This window comes from Homarus americanus, unplaced genomic scaffold (genome assembly GCF_018991925.1).
Source record: "Homarus americanus isolate GMGI-L3 unplaced genomic scaffold, GMGI_Hamer_2.0 scaffold50564, whole genome shotgun sequence".
In the NCBI taxonomy this organism is placed as follows: domain Eukaryota; kingdom Metazoa; phylum Arthropoda; class Malacostraca; order Decapoda; family Nephropidae; genus Homarus; species Homarus americanus.
In genome coordinates this window covers 1934785-1956817 of record NW_024715014.1, presented here as the reverse complement: position 1 = coordinate 1956817, position 22033 = coordinate 1934785, and the positions used below count along the sequence as shown (strand labels likewise).

The following is a 22033-nucleotide window of genomic DNA, read 5'->3' as shown; positions in this document are numbered from 1 at the left end:
AAAGGAGACGTTAATAGTGTATTTATAACTATTCTCACATCCACAAATTAAGGGAAAAACTGGACTATCGAACCTTTGAGAATCCAATATTTTGTCGTAAGTTAAGGAAACAAATTTAATCGTATGTATAGTTTAGGATGAAGCCTGAGGTACGGCTCATTACAGCTCTCAGGTGGTGTAGGTGAGGCGGGCGACTCTTGACGTGTTGACGAGTTGAAATGTAAACAATGAGAGCTAGGTAACGAGGTAGTGTTTATAATTGATGCCGTCATGGTGGAGAGAGGGAGAGGATGAGTGGGGGACGAGTGGGGGAAAGAGATGAGTGGGAGAGGTTGAGGAGGCGGGAGGGTAGAATGGGAGGAACGGGAAGAGTTGGGGGGGGGTGATGTAAAGGGTAGAGGTGGGGGCAAGGGGAGGAGTGAAGAGAGAGAGAAGGGTAGGGAGAAGGAGGGTCAAGGGAGAGAGGTAAGAGTGGAGGGAACAATAGAGCGTGGAGGGCTGATCGACAGATGAGGAGAGAGAGAGAGAGAGAGAGAGAGATCACATACAGGTGTTAGAGATCTCGCATACAGGTGTTGGTCTCCCAGGACAGGTATTGGAGTGCTACAGGTGAGAAGCCGCACGTTACCATGGCATCATCCTGGTGCTCCCAGCCAATGATGATGACGATGGTGATGATGATGATGATGATGGTGATAATGATGACTATCTTCCCCCTTCTTGCTGTTGCTGCTAGAGGGTGAGTGGGGGAGAGAGGGGGGGAGAGGGGGGGGAGAAAATTAGGTGGGAGAGAGAGAGAGAGATAACAGGCACCCAAATATAATTATCACCCTTATGTCTTATTTAATTTTTTTTCCCTAGAGTTGATGTGGCAGATGATGTAAACAATGGGCCCTGGATGGAGCATATTGACGACATCACCAAAGACAGACCAACTGATGAAGGGCCCAGAACTGAGCATATTATCAAAAAACGTCGTGCAAAAGAACTCAAAGGTAATTTGTTATGCTTTTTTCCATACGTCCTCGGCAGTTTACTGTTCAATACACACCTATAATATAACCTTTTTGATCTTACACATAAACATATATTCGATCTCAAAGTTGGTAAGATACTGAAGAAAAAACTAATTTGGTTTTCGTATTTTTTTCCACTCAATTTTACGTTTTCGTTCGTTACAAATTACCTCGGTGTCAAGAACAAATTATAAAGTCAAACTACGAATATTTTTTGGTGTCGCCGTCGTACCTGATCAAAGGATTTATTTGTGTCATGTTTTCTGATTTTAGAAAAGGGGAAATGTTCTTAACTCACGGGTGAAGGAACTTGAGCTTGGTAAAATAGAAGAATGTAAAATTTATCGCTTTTACTCTCTCTCTCAAAATCGAACACAATTTTATTATGGAAACGATTCTAATTGGCACTACTGAAAGACCTTCCTTCCCCATAAGACTGTATCCACGAAGACCTAAATTTAATACCATTGAAGAACCCTAAAATTACTCTGATGGCAAGATGAGGAATTTAACCCCCTGAAGACCTTATCCATCAAAGAGAAGAAGTTTCCACCAGTTTCTGGGGTTGAAGGCGTCCCATAGGGTGAGTATCCCTCTCTGTTTTAGTGTCTTGTTCTTTAGTGTATTTCTCTACCATTTTTGTTTATTTTTCTCTCTTATTCTTCCACATTTGTTCTTTATCTTGTTAGTTGTTATATTATCTATTTATCATAGTGTAAATATTAGTATCTCTTCCGTATTTTGTAAATGAATCAATATTTTTCACCAGTAGTTTGTAAATTTCAGGATATTGATAAATCTTCTTGTAAGTTCATCACGTTCTTATTTGTACATGCTCTTCACCATGTTCTTGTCCTTCCAGAGTGTCCTGCGTTCACCCCGAAGTTCAGCCACGGCGTCGCTACTGTCAGGTAGGGTAATGACCGTGGGAGAGTTACCTGTGTTAAGTCTCCTCTTGGGTTTGAAATTCATGATTATTTTACTTTCTTTACTGCCAATGCGTTTAATATAGAGGTTTGAAATTCTAAGTAGCATAGTAATTATTTTCTTGTATTTGCCTATGTGCCTGTCTGACTATATATCTTTCTCCGTGTCTCTTTTTTTTAATCTCTCTATCTCACTTCTTTATCTCTCCACTAATTCAAAGAACCCCCAAGAGAGATAACCTTACCTCTCTCTCTCTCTCTCTCTTTCACGCACACACTCACACGTTCCTTTCTCACACTGACTCCTCTCTCTCACGTTCCTTTCTCACACTCACTCTCTCTCTCCCTTGTAGCGAGAATGATCCCAAGAGAGCAACCATCACCTGTAATCAAGGCTACGAGCTCACGCCCCCCGACAACGCCACGTTAATCTGTACAAGGCATAAGTGGTTACCTGAGGACGGTGTTTACAAGACCTGCCTGCCGAAGTGCTCGCCTCCCTGTCCTGATAATGGTACCTGTGTCGCTCCGGATGTGTGTCAATGTGGTAATTCCTCTTGTGCCCCGAGGATCAATTGCCCGAAGGAGGTCGATCTGGTTGTGGAAAATGCAGACCAGATTATACCAGGGTGGGTACTATCGATGTGGTGGATAGGGTAAGGTAGGGGGAGGGGGATACTGGATAGGGTAAAGTGGGGGTAGTGGATAAGGTAAGGTGGGGATAGTGGATTTGGATGGAGAGAAGGGGAAAGGATGAGGGAAAGAGGGGGAAAAGGGTGATGGAGAGAAGGATGAGATGGATACAGGGTAGTGGGAGAAAAAAAAGAAGGGGAAATGAGGGAATAGGGGATAGAGTAGGATAGGATGAAGGAGAGATGGATAGAGTGCAAGACAGGAGAGAGATCATTAGGGATTTGTAGAGGAAGGGGATGATGAGAGATGGGGGGGTAGTATAGATTGATGGATAGACTGATGGACAGAAGAATAGATGGATACAACAACACCTCCACTATCCTTGTTCACCAAATAGATGAACAGATGGATAGACAAACAACAACATCCCTTCTTCTATCCCCACAGGTCCATCGGAGGGGCACTAGGGATCTGCATCTCTGGGTACGAGGTCTCCCCAGGGGCGTCAGAATTCTTGGTTCCTTGTATCGGCAACAACTGGACTCTGCCCACTGATCAAGACGGCCACCCCATCACCTGTCATCCCATCTGCTTCCCATCCTGCCGTAATGAAGGGGTCTGTGTGGCCCCAAACAAGTGCAAGTGCCCTTCAACCACCCGTGGCACCTTCTGCGAGAGGCTGGCAGGGAGTGAGTGCACAGGGCGACCCATTACTCCTAAAGGAATGAACTTAAGTGCCTGGAGGTTAGCTGAGGGAGGGTTAATGTGTTTACCTGTAATTAGTACTGATTATTATGTGGTTTACATGTTTAACATGTGGTGTGTGATGATTCTCTCTCTCTCTCTCATATCAAAACCATCCTTCTCTCCCTCCCCCCGATGACGTACCCTCAGCGAGAACGTGTACGGGTTGACGTGTCCTGACAACTACGTGTTACCAGGACGAGGGCTGGGGGTGAGCTTACGTGTCACGTGTATCAAGGGCAAGTGGTTATACCCTGATTGGAAGGGTCATCTGCCTCTTACCTGTGAACCTTACTGCCTAATTAGCTGCAGGTATGTGGTTCATTTTCCCTTTTTTGTGGGATTAAGTGTACTTTGGGTCCTATTTTATAGGTTGAATTTGAAGGTATTGCTCATTTTAACCCCTAATTTAAGGGTAGATATCCTTTTCAAGTCCAATTTGGAGATCCTGTTTCTAGGGAATAGTTTATTTTAGTCACTCTTCTCTCCCCTACTGCCTCCCCTGCTCTCCCCCACCGCCTCCCCTCCACTCCCCCACCACCTCCACTTCTCTCCCCCTTCTTCCTCAAGCCAGTCAGCCATTGAGACAGCCGACAAGCCTATCACCCAGTGAGTCAGACAACCAGCCAGCCACATTCCCCCCTCCTCCTCCTCGTTTCTCTCCCTCGCTCCCTCTCTCTCTCTCCCTCTCTCTATCCCATCAGGAACGGAGGAAAGTGTGTGGAAGGTGAGAAGTGCCAGTGCCCCACAGGGTATGAAGGCCACTACTGCCAGATCAAGACGTGCCCAAAATCATACCCTAAGATAGAACATGCCTACTATTCTGACAAGTAAGTTCAGTGTTGTGTTCCTGTGCCAAGACCCGATGGTAAATCCTGGTGTGAAAATTAACTTGTGATTTTTGGTCTTAAATAATCAGTCCTAAATTTTAATCTTAAGTTCTAACGTGTATAGTAAATCTCCCTTTAAATCTCTGACCTCTGCCCTAAAATCGGTAGAACACTTTAATCCCTTAAATCATTCCCTCACAGATTATGCTCCTCCCTCTCCACACATACACACTGATCTCCCCAGACTATAAACCATCCCTACCCTCCCACACACTCACTAACCTCCCTCACTCTCCCACACACTCACTAACCTCCCTCACTCCACACACACACACACTAACCTCCCCCACTCCCCACACACACACTAACCCTCCCCACACGGTCAACACACCAACTCCCTCACTCACATTAACCTCCCCACTCCCACACACTCACTAACCTCCCCACTCTCCACACACACACACTAACCTCCCTTACTCCCACACACACACCAACCTCCCTCCTCTCCACACACACACTAACCTCCCTCACTCTCCCACACACACACTCCAACCTCCCCACTCCACACACACACACACACTAACCTCCCCTCACTCACACACACACACCAACCTCCCTCACCTCACACACACCAACCTCCCCCTCACCTCCCACACACACACACCAACCTCCCCCACTCTCCCACACACACACCAACCTCCCCACTCTCCCACACACACTAACCTCCCTCACCTCCCACACACACTAACCTCCCACTCCCACACACACACACACACCAACCTCCCCACCTCACACACACACACACACACTAACCTCCCCACTTCCACACACACACCAACCTCCTCACCACACACACACACACACACCAACCTCCCTCACTCCCACACACACACTAACCTCCCTCACTCTCCCACACACACACACACTAACCTCCCTCACTCTCCCACACACACACTAACCTCCCTCACTCTCCCACACACACTAACCTCTCCCACTCTCACACACACAGCGGGATGGCACCGACTTCTCCCGACTACAAGAGATACGTCGAGTGTGAGAGAGGATGGACATTGCCCAGTCAAACCAAAGGCAAGGTGGAGGTGCGGTGTACGGAGGGCCACTGGATAATGATGAATGAAAGACCAAGAGACAATCAGAGACTCCACTGTATACCGGCTCCCTGTGGCTCTGGGTGTGAGAACAAAGGCCAGTGTATCAAGGGGAAGTGTGTGTGTCTGACAGGTACCTCAGGGGAGTTCTGTCAGAAGAGAATGTGTCCAGAGATGTTACCTGTTGTCAAGAACGTCTGGGTCGATCGAAGGTGAGGAATTGTAGGTTAGGTTAGGTTAGAACTAATAACAAGTTTAATAGTTTATTCCTTTGACGATGATAATTTGACACCGATTACTCTATTTAACCCTTTTGAGACCGATAATTTAACCCTTTAACAATAATACATCAATTAACCCTTTGAGGACAATAATTTAACAACAAAAATTATCTTTCAGTCGCTTCCCCAAGATCTACCTAAGCTGTATGATGGGTTACGGCTTCAACAACAACCACACGGAATTAGAGATGACTTGCCTCACTCAACATCATCAATGGGTGGTGGGGGGAACAGAGGGCAGCAACGAGACCTGTAACCCCTTATGCCCGATACCCTGCTGGAACGGGGGGCAGTGTTGGGCGCCTGGGGAGTGTCTCTGTCCCAAGGGTTACACGGGGAAGCAGTGTGAGGTGAAACTTGAGCTGGAGAACCATTGCTACTTTCCTCTTCCTCAAGTGGAGTTCGCTGAGGTCTTCTGGGAGTGAGTGTTGGCAGGAGTGTCTACGTTTTGTTGTTGTTAGATGTTGTTTTGAAGGGGCAGATGGTCGGTCAGTCTTGAGCTTTAGGAAGAGAGAGAGAGAGAGAGAGAGAGAGAGAGAGAGAGAGAGAGAGAGAGAGAGAGAGAGAGAGAGAGAGAGAGAGAGAGAGAGAGAGAGAGAGAGAGAGAGAGAGAGAGAGAGAGAGAGAGTGAGAGAGTAATACATAATAGCATATGAAAGTGATTCTAATTTTAAACACCTTTAAAATAATGGTTTAATTTCTCAAGAACGATGCTGGTTTAACGCCTTGAGGACGAGAGAATTTTAATCAATGTCCTGAAAGAGGTTAAACCGTAGCTATTGAGAAGTTAAACCATCATTCAAAAGGTGTTAAACTTATTGAATTTTTACAATGTATAGTAATTATCATATTTACCCTCCTCCTCCTCCTCTTTCCCTCTCTACATAACTCCGTCTTCCCCCTCCATCCTATCCACCCCTTCTCCACCACCTTTTTCTCCTCCCTCTCTACCACCCTCTCCCTTTTCCCCTCGCTCTTCCTCCCTCTCTTCCACCTTACCCACTAACCTATCCTCCACCCACCTCCCCCTCCTCCACCCACCTCCCTCCTCCACCCACCCACCCTCCCTCCACCCACCTACCCTCCTCCATCCACCTCCTCCTCCATCCACCTCCTCCTCCACCCCCTCCTCCACCCTCCCCCATCCCTCTAGCACAAACCCCACATCAAGTGCTACTCAGGATATCAACTCTTATCGGGGAGGACGGAAGCAATGTTCAAGTGCCACATACATCGATGGACCTTAAAGGGAGAGACAGAGAGAGTGCCAGGTCACCTAGAGTGTGTGCCAACCTGTGCCAACGAGTGCCAACAACGAAATATGTACTGTGTTGCTCCTAATACCTGCCGATGTAGGTTTGATTTGACTGGTGTTAAGTGCGACAGGAAGAAGTTGGATTTTAATTGTACGGAAAACATGCTACCCAGAGTTGACAATGCTGTGGTGAAGTGAGTGTTGTTGTTGTTGTTGTAGGCTTTGTAGTTGTTATTGTTTATATTGTTGTTGTTGTTGTTGTTATAGTTTTTTAGATGAGAAGTGCAAGTTAATGTGAGAATTATGTTCTGAAATTATTATTATTATTATTATTATTATTATTATTATTATTATTATTATTATTATTATTATTATTATTATTATTATTATTATTATTATTATTATAAACATTGAGACTCTACAATACAAATGATAAATAAAACACTAAAATATGCTTTACTGTGTAGTTTAGGCTAGAAATTCACAATTTTAATCCATCTCCTTTTAGCCCCATCGACGCCTCTGTCCACTGCTTCACGGGCTACCTACTGGTGACTGGAGAATGCTCAGTGCTCCTTGAGTGTGAGGGAGGCGTGTGGGTTCATCCAGCGCTCCTCCACCAAGGCTGTGTGCCCCAGTGTTCCATGAGCTGTAGGAATGGTGGGGTGTGTCGAGGTCCGGATTTCTGTGAGTGTTCTGAGGGTTACTACGGCAGGGAGTGTGAGCTGGTTCAGTGTCAAGGACCAGTGCCTACTGTGGAGGATGGTTACGTTGGCTTCTGGTGAGATAATGGTGGTGTTTTACTCTCTCTCTCTCTCTCAACTTATATCTTCCTCAACTGTGTAGTCGTAAAACAACTTGGATAATAAGCTCATGGAGAGAGAACACGTAATCAAAGGAAAAGCTTAAGTTAACCCTATAATAATCATAGAAAACGAATTCCCTTTTTCTTCCATTTCAAATCACCGACATGAAATATTAAAGTCTATTCTCACAGAGACTTTTTACCCTTATAGCCATTGATAAATAGTATAGATGTGTCTTTTTAACAGATTATGAATCAAAAAGCATCTATGAAGAAATTATAGTTGACGTATTCCTGCAAAAATCATGGGTTACCCTTATAAATTTCAGTTTTCTCTATAATGAGTAATAGGGGGAACTACACTAGACTAACTCTTACCTGTGTTTCTGTCGCACTGTTAGCCAGAAAGGGATGACAGCCAAGTGCGCGGAAGGGTACGGGTTCTCGGGAGGCGACAGGGAGGTGTCCCTTATCTGCCGTAATGAAACCTGGGCTCTGCCGCCTGAGGTCGAGCAGGACCCCGCCTGTAGACCCAAGTGTCAGCACAGATGTAATAACAGAGGTGAGTGTGTGTGTGTGTGTGTGTGTGTTACGCCGATTCTTGTGTATTATTTGGCACACTCCCTCCCTCCCTCCCTAACGCACTCTATCCATTCATCCCACTCTTCCTACCTCATACCTCCCCTTCCACGTACCTCCTCTCTCTCACTCCTCTTCCACACACCTCTCACCCCTCTCCCAAGCACCTCTCACCTCTCTCCCACTCACCTCTCTCAGGGACGTGTGTGGCGCCGGACTACTGCAGGTGTGAGGAAGGTTACGGCGGCAGTGACTGTAGTGGAGTGAGCTGTGACGTCATACCCAAGGAGCTCTTCAATTGGTACATCAGCCTTAGGTGAGTGACGTCATAGAGCATGTCCGTGATGATTGGGTGTTTAGTTCAATGACGTCATAAAGCAAATAAGTGACGCCAGAGTTTCGTTGAAGGCATTTTTGGGGGGTCGGGGGTTAAGTTTGAGTTTATAATTCAATGTCTCTCTCCCTCCGTCCTATGATCCGCCCCCTCTATCCCCTTCCATTAATGCCTCTCTCTCTCTCTCTCTCTCTCTCTCTCTCTCACTCAACACTCATCCATACCTCTCTCTCCTTCCTTACAGCAAGACGCAACTGACGGCAGAATGTCCCCAGAACGCCAAATTTTCCCGAGGCGAGTCCAAACTCTCTTTCATCTGCGTCGACAACACGTGGCAGTACCCGACCTCCTACCAACATGGCGAGAGTCTCAAATGTGTCCACTCCTGTGTCCCCCCCTGCGAGAACGGCGGCACATGCGAGGTTCACAATACCTGTAGGTGTAGGACGGGGTTCATAGGGCGTCGCTGTGAGAAGATTAAGTGCGAAGGTCCTCTGCCGTATGTTAAGGATGCGGTGTTCTCTTTCATGTAGGTGATTTATCGGTTGTGTTTTATCTTGGGGTGGCTTGGGGTGCGGTGGGGTGGGTTGGGGTGGGTTGGGTTTGGTTGGGTTTTGGTTGGGTTGGGTTGGGTTGGGTTGGGTTGGATTAATATTATAGTGATCAACCTACAGGTGAAATAAGCAATCTAATTCAACCCAGCCTAACCTAACCAAGCCCCTAAATTAGTAAAGCACACACCCACACACCCACATACCCACACACACACCCACACCCACACCCACACCCACACCCACACCCATCCACCCCTCCTAACCTCTCCATAATCTCTCTATGCAGTGGCGACAGTGTCCTCGTCAATTGCATCACCAACTTCGATAATAAGATTCGAGGGTCTTATTGGATTCACTGCATCGAAGGTCACTGGAATCTTGACTCTTCGTTAGGACCCATCAGCAGTGCCTCCGCCTGTAGCAAGAACGAAGGACAGCGCTTGGCCTCGGGGAAGTTGGAGAGTAGGGAAGGTTTCGTAGGGGAGAAGGAGTTGGCCGTGTCCGTGTGTGAGGGTCCTCCTCCTATGGTCCACTACGCTGACATTGTTTACAGGTGAGAGCTACAGGTGTGTCCTTATCCTTCTGTCTGTTCCCTGTTTTGTCTGGTGACTGTATTAATGACAGGTGTTGAGGGATTGACAGTGAGAAAAAATGTGTGTCTGTTTAGTTTCTGTCTATCGGTTTCTCTGTCTAATTATATTGTAATTTAGGTGGATGTATATTCCTCGTGTCCCCCTAACCCCCTCGTTCATCCCTCTCTCTCTCTCTCTCTCTCTCTCTCTCTCTCTCTCTCTCTCTCTCTCTCTCTCTCAACCTAATCACGTCTCTCTCGTCCTCCAGCAACTCAGAGGTCAGGGTGATCAAGTGCCAATCTGACTACGTCCTCGACAACGACAAAACCTCGACTCAAGTAGTAAGTGGCTCGTCCTTTGGTGGGGGGGATGTATTGTTTTCCCAGTTTTCGCTGTTTAGTGGGAAATTATCAAATACCACATGAATCATAACACCATAATCTGTGGACGGCTTCAGCAGTGTATCAAAAAACAACAACATTATAGTAGTTTTTTTTATAGGAGTGTTACTTAACCATAAACTTGCTGATATATTGTAATGATTTACTTTAGCCAAACTCAACGCCTTATCTTAACACTAAGTAGTGTAACCTTGTGTGATTGTGCAAAAATTCATTATCCCAATTACTGAGATCTAGAAATCCTAAAAGCTCTAATAAAAAATCCTAATGCAACATTTTTATGAACTCTCTTACATACGTTCTCTCTAACTACCTTTCTGATTCTCTTTATCTCTCTTTCCCAGTCTCTCTACCACTCTCTTTCTATCTCTCAATCTCCCTCTCTAATTCTCTCTTACCTCTCTCATTATTTTTGCCTCTATCATTCTCTCTACCTCTCTCAGTCCCTCAACCTGTCTCTCATTCTCTCAATCTCTCTCTCACCCACAGTTATGTCATAAGAACCAATGGCGCTTCCTGGAATTCAACTCCACGCCCACCTGTCACCCCAGATGCCCAGGTGGGTGTTTAAACGGCGGCACCTGTACAGCCCCGAACACCTGTAACTGCCCTGATGACACGTACGGAAGCAGGTGTGAGAAGAGGTCTCTGTGTGTCGCACCCCCTGACCCCCCACCCCACATGAGGCTCGTCTGGACGTGAGTAATGAGGGGGGGGTTGTGAGGGAGGAAGGGGGAGAAGGTTGTGAGGGAGGAAGGGGGAGAAGGTTGTGAGGGAGGAAGGGGGAGAAGGTTATGAGGGAGGAAGGGGGGAAGGTTACGAGGGAAGAACAGTGTTATGTGCAGGTCAGTAGTCACGTTTACATAGATTCATCAACGCGTTTCTTCTCATCCATGTCCAAATGCGTATCTGTTTACACATACATTTCCAACTTACCTAAAAACCACTCTGACCCATTTTCCCAACCACCATACCTACCCTTCTCACCCATACCCCTTCTCTCCGTGTCCCCTACAGGAAATCAGGCTACGTAGGGGTATGTCAAACTGGTTACGCGTTCGCCAACCCACTACAGTCCGATTTGCTGATCATCTGCGTCAACGGGTCCTGGAGGAAATCAAACCTGGTGCCCTGTGTCCTCAAGTGCCAGGTCCTCTGTATCAACGGTGGCACTTGCTTGGCACCCAACACCTGTAGCTGCCGTCAAGGGTTTAGTGGTGCCCTGTGTCGACTGTTGGTGCTGGGAAACTGTAAGACGGAAGTTGATTGGAGGAATACTTATGTTGTTAGCAGGTGAGTGCTTGTTAGTGCACGACAGACAAATATGCAGACAGATAAACAGAAAGAGAGAGGCGTAGATTGATTGATATATAGACAGACATACATACAAACAGACAAAAACAGACAAACACCTCACCATCTACCTCCCACAGGAACAACTCGCTCACAATTACCTGCCACAGGGGGTATAAACTCCATACTGGTGGTTCTTTCGTCGGCGCCCCCGCCAGTATTACCATAGGCTGTCATGACAATACCTGGGTGACCCCCCGTGGCTGGTCATGGGACAGAGAGGCGTGCCAGCCTTTCTGTGACCCTGAGTGCCAAGGTGGAGGTGTCTGTGAGAGGCCTGAGCAGTGCCGATGTCCAAATGGCATCTATTCGCCAAACTGCAGCCCGGATACGAGGACAGGATGCCATGGTACTCCGATGGTCGTTAATGCCACAGCTGTTAAGATCGCGTGAGTAGGAATTTTCTCTGTTGTTGTTGTTTATTTGACGTTAAAATGTCAGGAGGTAAAGGCACTGTACCACTGTGTCAGCTCATGGTGTCAGCAAAGGTGGCTATATTGTCAGTTACTTATTTTTTCCTCCATCTCTTGTCACCAATACCTCGCCGCTCATTGCCTTCCCTCACCTCTCAGTTCTTGCCTTGTCAACCCCCTACAGTCCTACACTATTTCTCAGTTTCCTCAGTCTTCTCACCTCATCTCCTCACCCATCACCACCTCCCTTCATTACTCCTTTCCCCTCCCCTTGTAACCTCCCCCCCCTCCCCTCATCATACAAGCTCCCTCCAACTATCCCTCCCCTTCGTCTAACAACCCCCCTAACTACCCCTCTCCCCCCCAGCGACCACCTATCACGGGTCACCTGTCGTATTGGTCACGCGTCGTCCAGCGGTGCCAAAGTGTTCCTGATGCGGTGCCTAAATGGTCACTGGGTCACTATAGGATCTATCGCCTTCCCATCTACCAGAGTCGCTTGTTACCACCAGTGCCAACCTCGGTGCCTTCACGGGGGTCAGTGCTACGGACCAAACAGATGTCAGTGCCAGAGAGGATACGGAGGGTCCTGGTGCCAGTATAGGGCATGTGGGAATATGCCTTTGTATGTGCCTAATGCCTACCTCAGTTTTAAGTGAGTATCCCAGCTCTTGTTATGTTGTGTCGGTGATCAAAAAGTCCCTGTGCACCTGTAATAACTAACGATATACTTATTTACCTTATTCTTTTGACATTAAATATTAGAAATGGTCATTATAACTTTTGAAAGTGGATAATATTTTCAATACTTTCGGTGAAAGAACAATATAAGTAATAATTAAAGTATAACAATGTATATAACAATGTAAGTATAATAAGGAGTTACTATATTCCTAAACGTTGTAGATGCACAGGGACTTTTCGATCATTCACCCTGTAGTGTACTTGACAAACAAAATTCAGTAAATATTGCTATGACAACGCAAATCCACACAATTCTGACCTAACCAATCTTGAACCCATTATAACACAGCCAGGAATCAGCATCGGGTATCATCCGCTGCAAACAAGGCTTCAAGCTTTCTTCAGGAGAGTTCGGGGCCTCCGTCAGCTGTTTGGAACGGAAGTGGGTGTTTGGGGGGGATTTCTTAGGCCACCTGTCCGTGTCATGTGAGCCTGAGTGTGCCCGACCGTGTCTCAACCGTGGCCGATGTGTCTCTCCAAATTTTTGTACGTGTCCTGAGGGCTTCTCCGGCCTCCAGTGTGAGAGACGTGAGTATGAGAGGTGGGAGATGATGGGGAGAGAGTGGGAGAAAGGTAGGAGAGGGAGTGGAGAAGGGTGAGAAGAGAGGGAGATGTGGGTAGGGGTAGGAGAGGCAGAGAAAAGACGAATTGACAGAGGGAGGGTGAGAGAGAAATGGAGAGAAAAAAGAGACAAAAAGAGAGAGAGAAAAAAATCCAACCCATCATCACCACCACCATCCCCACTACCACCATCACCACTACCACCATCACCACTACCACCATCACCACACCACTACCCACCATCACCACCATCACCACTACCACCATCCCCTACCATCCCCACTACCACCATCCCACTACCACCATCACCACTACCACCATCCCCACTACCACCATCACCACACCATCACCCTACCACCATCCCCACTACCACCATCACACCACCATCACCACTACCACCATCACCACACCCACTACCACCATCCCCACTACCACCATCCCCACTACCACCATCACCACTACCACCATCACCACACTACCATCCCCACTACCATCCCCTACCACCATCCCCACTACCACCATCCCCACTACCATCACCACTACCACCATCACCACTACCACCATCACCACTAACCACCTTCATCTACTCCTACAGGATACACCGTGACAGTTAAGGGACAGCGTTGCCACTTCCCCTACCAGTACAAGGGTCGTTGGCACTTCGGGTGTAGCCTCAAGGACAAGGAAGGACTTCCATGGTGTCCTACTGCTGTTGACCGTCAAGGACTTCCTACTGATGCGGATACCTGCGTCGCCGTCATTGGTAACACTGTCGTAGGGGGAAGGGTCTTGTTTACGTCATTAGTAACACTGCTATAAGAGGGATTTGTTTGCCTGGGTGGTTAGATTAAGCAGACAGACAGACAGACAGACAGACAGACAGACAGACAGACAGACAGACAGACAGACAGACAGACAGACAGACAGACAGATGTATAGGTTCAAAGTAAAGTAAATTGCTTGATTGATTGATAAATTTCAAGATCGTCTGTAGATTATAATGAGACAAATTACTGGGTAGATAGACAGATGAAAAGATAGATAGATAGATAGATAAATACCATAGATTTCCCCGAGTTTTTGTCTTTATCTTTGTCTATTTCTATATATTTTCTCTATTTGTGTCTATCAGTATTTCTCTCTCATTCTTATCTCTTTTCTCTTCTTTTTTCCTCTCTATCTTTCCTCCTCAACACCTCACCTTGACACATTTCCTCAGGTAAGAACAAGGTGGTGATGGGGTCGTCTCGGCGGCCGTGTCAGTTCCCCTTCTACTTACAAGGACAACAGTACGACTCCTGTGTCAAGCTGGGGGATGATGACCCTGTGCCAAAGTGCCCCTTGATCCTTGACCAAGAGGGGGTGCCTACCATGTGGGACTCGTGTGATAAGGGGTTAGGTAAGTCCTTGGGGGATGGGGTAGGGGGTAGGGTAGGGAAGGTGGGGTCGGGAGGATAGAGAGGGTGGAGGGATGGTGTGGGAGGAGGATGAGGGGATGGTGGTGAGGATAGGAAGGAGAGGGGGAGAGGATGGGGGCATGAGGAGGAAGGAAGGAAGAGAGGGAAGGAAGGAGAGGGGAGGAAAGGGGAGTGAGGTACTGGGGGAAGGGAGAAGGAAGGGAAGGAGGGGGGAAGGGAGGGAGGGAGGGGGGAAAGAAAGGCAGGAGGAAAAGAGATATTGAGGGAAGGAATGGGGAAGGGAAGGGGAGGGAAAGGAAGGGAAGGGAGGACGCAGTGACGATGATATTTGCCCTCCCTCTCACAGGACTGGAGGACGTGGTGACGACAGTATCAGGGAGGACGTGTATCTTCCCCTTCAGGTACAACGGCTTCTGGCAGACGACGTGTGTGAAGGACAACAGGAGTCTGCCTTGGTGCGCCACCCAACTCACAGACGATTACAGACCTCTTGATGTCGACGTGTGCTGGCATGACGTGGGTAAGTCCCCACTATATACGTAAGTCCCCTACACGTCTTCTCTTCCACCACTAATGACCTCTTGACCTCTCCCCTTCCATCATCATGAACTCTTGACCTCTCACATTCCATCATCATGACCTCTTAACCTCTCTCTCCTACAGGATACAAGAAGATGGTCGTAACAGCAGAGGGCAGAGTGTGTGTGTTCCCGTTCCTCCACCAGGGTTTGAGACAGTTCTCGTGTGTGGGTTCCAGTAGTGTTAGATGGTGCGCCACAACCATTGACTTCAACCTCAAACCAACCTCCTGGGGCGTTTGTGTCCCCGTTGAAGGTGAGGAGGTCGTCTGTGTATGTGTGTAGGGTGTGTGGAGGGGGGTGGGGAGGGGTGTTTGTGGGTGGGAAAGGGTGTGGAGTGTTTAGGTGTGGGGAAGAGTGTGTATGTGTGGAGAGGTTGCTTGTGTGGGGGGGCTGTGGGGTACGTGTGGGTGTGTGGGGGAGGGTTATGGGGCGTGGGTGCGTGAATACTTGACAGGAGTATAAGTGTTATGTGTTTTTGTACAGTTGATGCCACTTATACGCCACACAGACTGGCGGCCTAAAAACCAGCAACTTCTCTCGGTCCATCCCTCCCCCTCCTCCCGCAACATATAAATCAGGCAATTAATCGGTGGTAAGCCAAGGTGTAAAGTCAACTCTTACCCCCCCTGTATTCTCTCATTTACAGACTGCAGTGCCCTCCATCAGTTGTGGCTGGGAGGAGAACTACCATCTCGTAAGTAACTAGAGATAGAGTAGGAGGAAGAGAGAGAGACGAAGGGGAGAAATAAAGAGGAAGGAAAAGAGAGAACTCATGTAGTTTATTAAAGACATGTTTAACTGTAATATCGTCCTCTCAAAGTTACTCCTGAAAAACATCTCTCTCTCTCACAATAATCCATCCCAGCACTTTTATTTCAATGCCCAACCTACCCTACCCTACCCTACCCTACCCTTCCCTACCCTACCCTACCCTACCCTACCCTACCCTTCCCTACCCAGTACAGTAAAACTAACACCAAAGTACAAAATCACCTACATACATTTATTCTGAAGTATTTGTATTAAAAACGAATTTCATATTTTATACTATTATACAAGTAATATACAAATTGTAAGTCAATTAAGTAACTAGATTCAACATCCCTCCACAGAAAACGTAATCAAGGTCACGGGAAACTCTCTTACTTCAGTGAATTGATATAGAAGAGAGAATTTCCCTTTGAAAGTAGATGCGACATGAGAAGAAAAGAAAGAAAGTCAAAGAAATTGGGAAGAAATTACTTTATAATCAGAAGAAAACGAAATCTGGTCATGAAATAGGAAGGATAAAATTGAAAGACTAACAAGAGATTAATAATACCAAAGAAAACAAGATTAGACTGCAAATAAAGAGGATCCAACACCTTAAATGTATCTCCAAAGAAAACGTATTAGTTACACAGTCACAGAAAACGGATAGGACCTCAAACTACAACAAAACGACTCGCTGACATGTAATCCAAATTGTAATGAAAAATACATATATATTTACTGGTAGTGGTTTTACTGAACCTTGGAGTTTTTGTTTATGTTATTGATTAAGAACTAAATAGAAATAAAGTATAAATTGCAAGTTCCTTTTTGGTAATTATTTTTTTGCCTAAGATGTTTCGATTTCGTTCAATTTTTGTTTCATTATTTTGATTGAGGTAATTGAAAAATTTTTCTTCGGGTATTGTTACTTATCTTATATTTTAGTTTTTGTAAGGTGAAGCTATATTTGGGTGCAGATTTTTAACTCACAATAGATAACTAATTTATAAATATATTCAGATAAAAAAATGTATTATATGACTCTATTTCATTAGTTTATGTTTATATATAATGATGCAGAGACAGGCAGACATTCAGTCGGACAGAGTAGGAGAGAGAGACAGAGAGAGGGAGATATCGCATTTTGGTCAATATATTTATTCTAATGGCAAACAAATATTAACAAACTTTCAAGAATGTGGATTAAACTCGCGAAGACATTGTTTACAAACAGAGAGTTGTCGGAATATCTGTTTCATACTCAAGGTCTGATAGAAACGTTTATAGGAGCACACACAGTAATCCCACACATACATTATCATAGAAACACATTTATCTATTTAAAAAAAATGTTCTGCCATGTACAGTAATTAATTTAGATAATAATTGATAAGTTAATGATAAAAATAGTATCTAAAATCATTAATAATTTCTGCTACATCTCCTTTATTAACTAACAATTAACACTATTTTTACCATAACATAAATCATCTTTAATGAGTTATCGTCACCAAGAAAACTGCCCAAAGTATTTCACGTATATCATAATATTATTTTGTTGTTATTTTCACCAACTGAACAGAGACAAACGATAGATAAACATTAATTAATTGTGTATTGTGTGATGTAGTAAGGATTGGTCTCACACATTGTCAACATTGCGTAATAACAGCGATGTATTTACAGTTCATTGTCTCTCTTGCTCGCCTTGACACTTTTGTTTACTCTCATCAAGCCTTTAATGTCAACAGCACACTCGATGGACACAGGCTGATGACGACACACCACTACAGGACACCTCACACAGTCACCAGGTATACAACAGTTTAATCACCACTATGACTGCTCTTACAGGAGACCTTGAGCCTACAGTGGGAGGAAGACTTGACGAAGGGCATAACTCGAGGGCCTCCTGGACACCTATGGACGATGAGGACGTCTCCTTCCTGCCACTAGAGGAGGTTGTACGGGTGTCTCTGGATGTCCGAAACGATTCCTTCATCCCTTCAGACAACAAGTCTCCCCCCCTTCAGGAGCACGTTTCCCCATCAGATACTTCCTCTTCCTCCTCCTTATTTCCATCATCCTCCGAGAGATGGAAGCCCAGGTCAAGGTTAGTGAGGCTGCCACGTTACATCCTCGAGTATCCCGCCGTGAGGACCTCCCCGTCGAGGAAAAGTTTCATGAGGACCCAGACGGATCATCCTGACGTATCGATCAACATTTCTTCACCAGAGATACAGTCGAGGAAGAAGAGATCTGTGAGGTACAAGAGCGGGATTTTAGGGGAGCCGATGAGGACCTTCCTGACAGAGTTACAGCCGAGCAAGAGCACTGTGAGGAACAACAGAGATTTACATTCACAGCCGATGTACTTTATTTACCTAACAGACTATCTAAGGTCCCTGGTGGGGATTTCACATTCGAAGTTAGGACTGAAGACCCCCTCAGGACCCCGCCGAAGAGATCATCCGGGAGAATTAATGAAAAACTCTACATCAAAAACTCAGTCGAGGTTCTTAGGGTACACAGAAGACCATCTCAGATCACCAGTAGGACTTGATCTACCGACAGCAGAGCGGAAGAAGAGATCCTTGACGTCTGTGATAGGATACCCAATAAAACGGACAAGATCCTCCCTGTCAGAGAATTCCCCGAAATACAAGAGAGACATTCCACCAGACGATCTTCAGAAGGCGCAGGAGCAGCAGCAGCAGACCTCACAATACAAGAGGCATATCACAGGAGACCCAATAACATCAAGGTGTGACCCGACCATCTTCATGTGTGATGCTACTACCCACCTCTTACGTCCTAACGCTCCTTCCCCTGCAGAGCCTCCTCCTGCGTCTCTTCCTGCTGTCCTCTACCCTCCTCCTCCTCCTCCTTCTCAACTAGCCTTAGGAGCCATACCACCTCCTCCTCCTTCACTAGTCCCTCAACCACCTCGTTCTCTCTACATCCTCAAGGAATCCATGTCACCGCCACTGCCCTTCTCTCCTGAACAAACAAGGATCTGGCCGGAGTCCTATCCAGTTATATCCTCCAGGATGTTAAGAATCCCAGGTCACCCTTCCATCCCCGGCCATCCCAGTATCCCTGAACGACCTACAGTGGCTGATCATCCATCTCTTCAAGGTCATCCAACTTTCCTAGACCATGAGACTATTCCAGGGCATCCATCTATCCAACAACATCCATCTATCCCAAAAGAGCCGACAGTACTTGGTCATCCATCCGTTTTGGGTCACCCTTCTGCCTCTCCTCACCCATCTATATCGGGTCATCCGTCAGTCGTAGGTCATCCATCCATCCCTACTCATCCATCCTTGAGTGCCCATCCTTCAGTTTCGGGTCATCCGTCTGTCAGTGGTCATCCATCGATACCTGGTCATCCAAGGTTGTCATCCCATCCCACGATCCAAGACCATCCATCAATACCCTCACATCAGTCAGTACCATCCCACGAATCTATCCCATATCATCCATCTATCCTCGGTCACTCATCCATCCTAGGTCATGCGTCAGTGCCCTCTCATCCATCTATCCCAGGTCATCCAACTGCCAGGGGTCATGAGGCAGTACAAAGTCATCCAACTATCCCAGAACAGAGGGGGATCGAAGGTCATCCATCTATCCCAAGACATGGGTCTGTGCCACGTCACCCCACTATTAGAGGTCATCCATCTCTACCATCCCATCCCTCTATCCCTGGCCATAAGACTATCCCAGGACACGAAACTATCCCACAGCATTCATCAGTGCCTGGACACATCACTATCCCAGCTCAAGTACCTATCCCAGCCCATCCATCTTTCCCAGGTCATATGAAAGTCCCTCGACATCCCAGCATCAGTGGTCATTCATCTATCCCAGCTCATCCGTATATCCCAGGGCATCCTACTATCCCAGGACACCCATCTTATTCGTCCCATGAATCTATCCCAAGCCATCTATCCATCCCAGTCCATCAGAATATCCCAGGTCACGAATCTATCCCAGCTCACCCGACTATTCCCAGACAAGAGACAATAGACGGTCATCCTTCTATCCCAGGCCATCCTGCAATACTATCCCACCCGAATATCCCAGCTCATTCATCTATACCATCCCATCCATCCATTCCGTCCCATTCTAATAGTCCTGGACACGGCGCAGTTCCATCCCACGAGAGTATCCCAGCCCATCCTTCTATCCCATCACATGGTTCTATCCAAGGCCATCCCGCCATCTTAGGTCATCAGGGCATCCCAGGTCATCTATCCATAACATCCCATACAAGTATCCTAGGCCACCATTCTATCCCATCACATCCTGAAATTCATCCCCATCCTGAAATCCCATCTCACCCAACTATCCCACTCCATCCACCCATCCCAGATCATCCCACCATCCCGGGACACCCATATATCCACGGACATATGACTATCCCATCCCATCCACCCATACACTCCCATCCCACAATCCCAGGGCATCCCAGCTATCCCTCCCATCCCACTATCCCGGCTCATAAGCAGGTGGACGCCCATCCCTTCGTCCCAGCCTACAAACCGGAGAAAATGGGTGAGTGTTTGTATGTCGGTCTGTGTGTTATGTCTTGAGTAACTATTATTTGGTGATAGATAGATAGATAGATAGATAGATAGATAGATAAAGACAATGACCTCTGGAGTGTTAAGTGTGACCTCTGGTGTTTTAAATGTGACCTCTGGCCTTTTGCAGATGAGACGCCGCCCTCCCACCCCTGCACCTCCCAGATGCCTCCACAGATGTTCTTAAATGTTGGTAAGTGTGATAGTGTAGTACTCTCTCTCTCTCTCTCTCTCTCTCTCTCTCTCTCTCTCTCTCTCTCTCTCTTTACTCCCCACCTTCCCTCACCCCTCTACCCTTTTCCTCCTTCCATAGTCCCTCACTTCCATCCTTTCCTTACTCCTTACTCCTCCCCCACCTTCTTACATTCTCTCGATGCTCCCTCACACCTCTCACATTCCTTCAACACTCCCTCCTTCCCTAACCTCCCTCACCTCCTACCCTCCACCCTCCCACCCTTAATCCCACACATCTTACCCTCCCTCCCTTACTCCCTCACTACCCTCCCTCACTCTCTACACTCCCTCTATACTCCCTCATCCCTACACTCCCTCATCCCTACACTCCCTCTATACTCCCTCATCCCTACACTCCCTCTATACTCCCTCACTCCCTACACTCCCTGAATACTCCCTTACTTCCCTCCCTACAGATCCATGCCTACCCACTCGAACTACGGAGGGCAATGTATGTACCCTACCCTTCATGTACCGAGATCAACTGTACCACAAGTGTACCGAGGTGGACCATGGTCGACCCTGGTGCGCCACACAGCTGGACCGACACGGTGTAGTGAGCAAGTGGGAAACCTGTTCATCTGTTAAGAGTAAGTGTTGAGAAATAGTTGGAATTAGGGGAGTGAAAAATTAGTGGTGGAATTGGTTGGTGAGAGAAAAAGAACTACTGTAGAGAGATAAAATGAGAGAGATAGAGTGAGATAGATAGATAAAGAGTGAGAGAGAGAGACAGAGATTCGGGGAGAGAAAGAAAGTGAGGGACAGATAAAGAGCGAGAGAGAGAGAGACTGTTAGAGAGAGAGAGAGAGAGAGAGATAAAGAGAGTGAGAGAGAAAGAGAAATAGAGAACAAAATAATCTCACCAAAGAATAATAACACATTTCATCCACTGTAACCAAACTTGACCTTACCTGCAGGGCCGGATTTACCAATAGGCCAAGTAGGCCATTGGCCTAGGACCCACCGGTATCTGGGGGCCCACTGAAACTGCGCGACAAATTATAATTTGTCGCGCAGCGTGCCAGCGTATAACCTTGTTTCAAGCGTACACCGAGTATTTCATTATATAATATATTCACAACCTTAAGGGCCCCTGTACAATAAGTATAGGGCCCGGAGTATGGGGCCCCTGTACAATAAGTATAGGGCCCGGAGTATGGGGCCCATGTACAATAAGTATAGGCCCGCAGTGGTCTACAACTGGTGGGCCATGGGGTGGTTCTCAGGTGGGCCATGGGGTAGTTTTCAGGTGGTCCACGGACTAGACCCTATAGTAAAATGAAGAAAATAAGCCAAAAAATAGATTTTGCTCAAAATCACTGTATAGGTACTCTTGAACATGCTG

The 22033-nt window shown here is 46.7% G+C and overlaps 3 protein-coding genes across 3 annotated transcripts in view; all 3 read left to right on the top strand.

Moving 5' to 3' along the window:
- The first annotated feature begins 593 nt into the window (after positions 1–593).
- LOC121854259 (tenascin-like) lies at positions 594–5964 on the top strand. Its single transcript, XM_042348802.1, has 9 exons — positions 594–739; positions 862–995; positions 1879–1927; positions 2296–2571; positions 3023–3319; positions 3470–3631; positions 4024–4149; positions 5159–5470; positions 5658–5964. Exons 1-9 carry the CDS (start codon positions 630–632, stop codon positions 5962–5964), a joined length of 1773 nt encoding a protein of 590 aa, XP_042204736.1. The 5' UTR covers positions 594–629.
- Positions 5965–6694: 730 nt separating this feature from the next.
- Positions 6695–16318, top strand: LOC121880232 (multiple epidermal growth factor-like domains protein 10). Its single transcript, XM_042387392.1, has 18 exons — positions 6695–6988; positions 7303–7575; positions 8001–8161; positions 8377–8494; positions 8757–9041; positions 9353–9619; positions 9907–9979; positions 10529–10737; positions 11057–11332; positions 11473–11781; positions 12173–12460; positions 12839–13077; positions 13706–13873; positions 14330–14509; positions 14875–15048; positions 15192–15362; positions 15756–15803; positions 16222–16318. The coding sequence occupies exons 1-18, from the start codon at positions 6753–6755 to the stop codon at positions 16266–16268; spliced, it is 3522 nt and encodes a 1173-aa protein (XP_042243326.1). The 5' UTR covers positions 6695–6752; the 3' UTR covers positions 16269–16318.
- A 1382-nt stretch (positions 16319–17700) lies between these two features.
- The window catches only part of LOC121854250 (soluble scavenger receptor cysteine-rich domain-containing protein SSC5D-like), a 15146-nt gene continuing 10813 nt past the window's right edge, over positions 17701–22033 (top strand). Inside the window, exons 1-3 of the mRNA XM_042348790.1 lie at positions 17701–19684; positions 20585–20647; positions 21105–21278. Coding sequence (XP_042204724.1) covers positions 17701–19684; positions 20585–20647; positions 21105–21278 — 2221 coding nt within the window. The remainder of the gene's footprint in view (positions 19685–20584; positions 20648–21104; positions 21279–22033) is intronic.

Bases quoted from the DNA above. Each gene is read 5' to 3' on its own strand.
- LOC121854259 (XM_042348802.1), top strand. From the start codon at position 630: ATGGCATCATCCTGGTGCTCCCAGCCAATGATGATGACGATGGTGATG. The intron at 740-861 runs GTGAGTGGGGGA...TTTTTTCCCTAG, and splicing joins CTTGCTGTTGCTGCTAGAGG to AGTTGATGTGGCAGATGATG. The intron at 5,471-5,657 runs GTGAGGAATTGT...ATTATCTTTCAG, and splicing joins AACGTCTGGGTCGATCGAAG to TCGCTTCCCCAAGATCTACC.
- LOC121880232 (XM_042387392.1), top strand. From the start codon at position 6,753: ATGTTCAAGTGCCACATACATCGATGGACCTTAAAGGGAGAGACAGAG. The intron at 8,162-8,376 runs GTGAGTGTGTGT...CACCTCTCTCAG, and splicing joins GCACAGATGTAATAACAGAG to GGACGTGTGTGGCGCCGGAC. The intron at 10,738-11,056 runs GTGAGTAATGAG...TGTCCCCTACAG, and splicing joins CACATGAGGCTCGTCTGGAC to GAAATCAGGCTACGTAGGGG.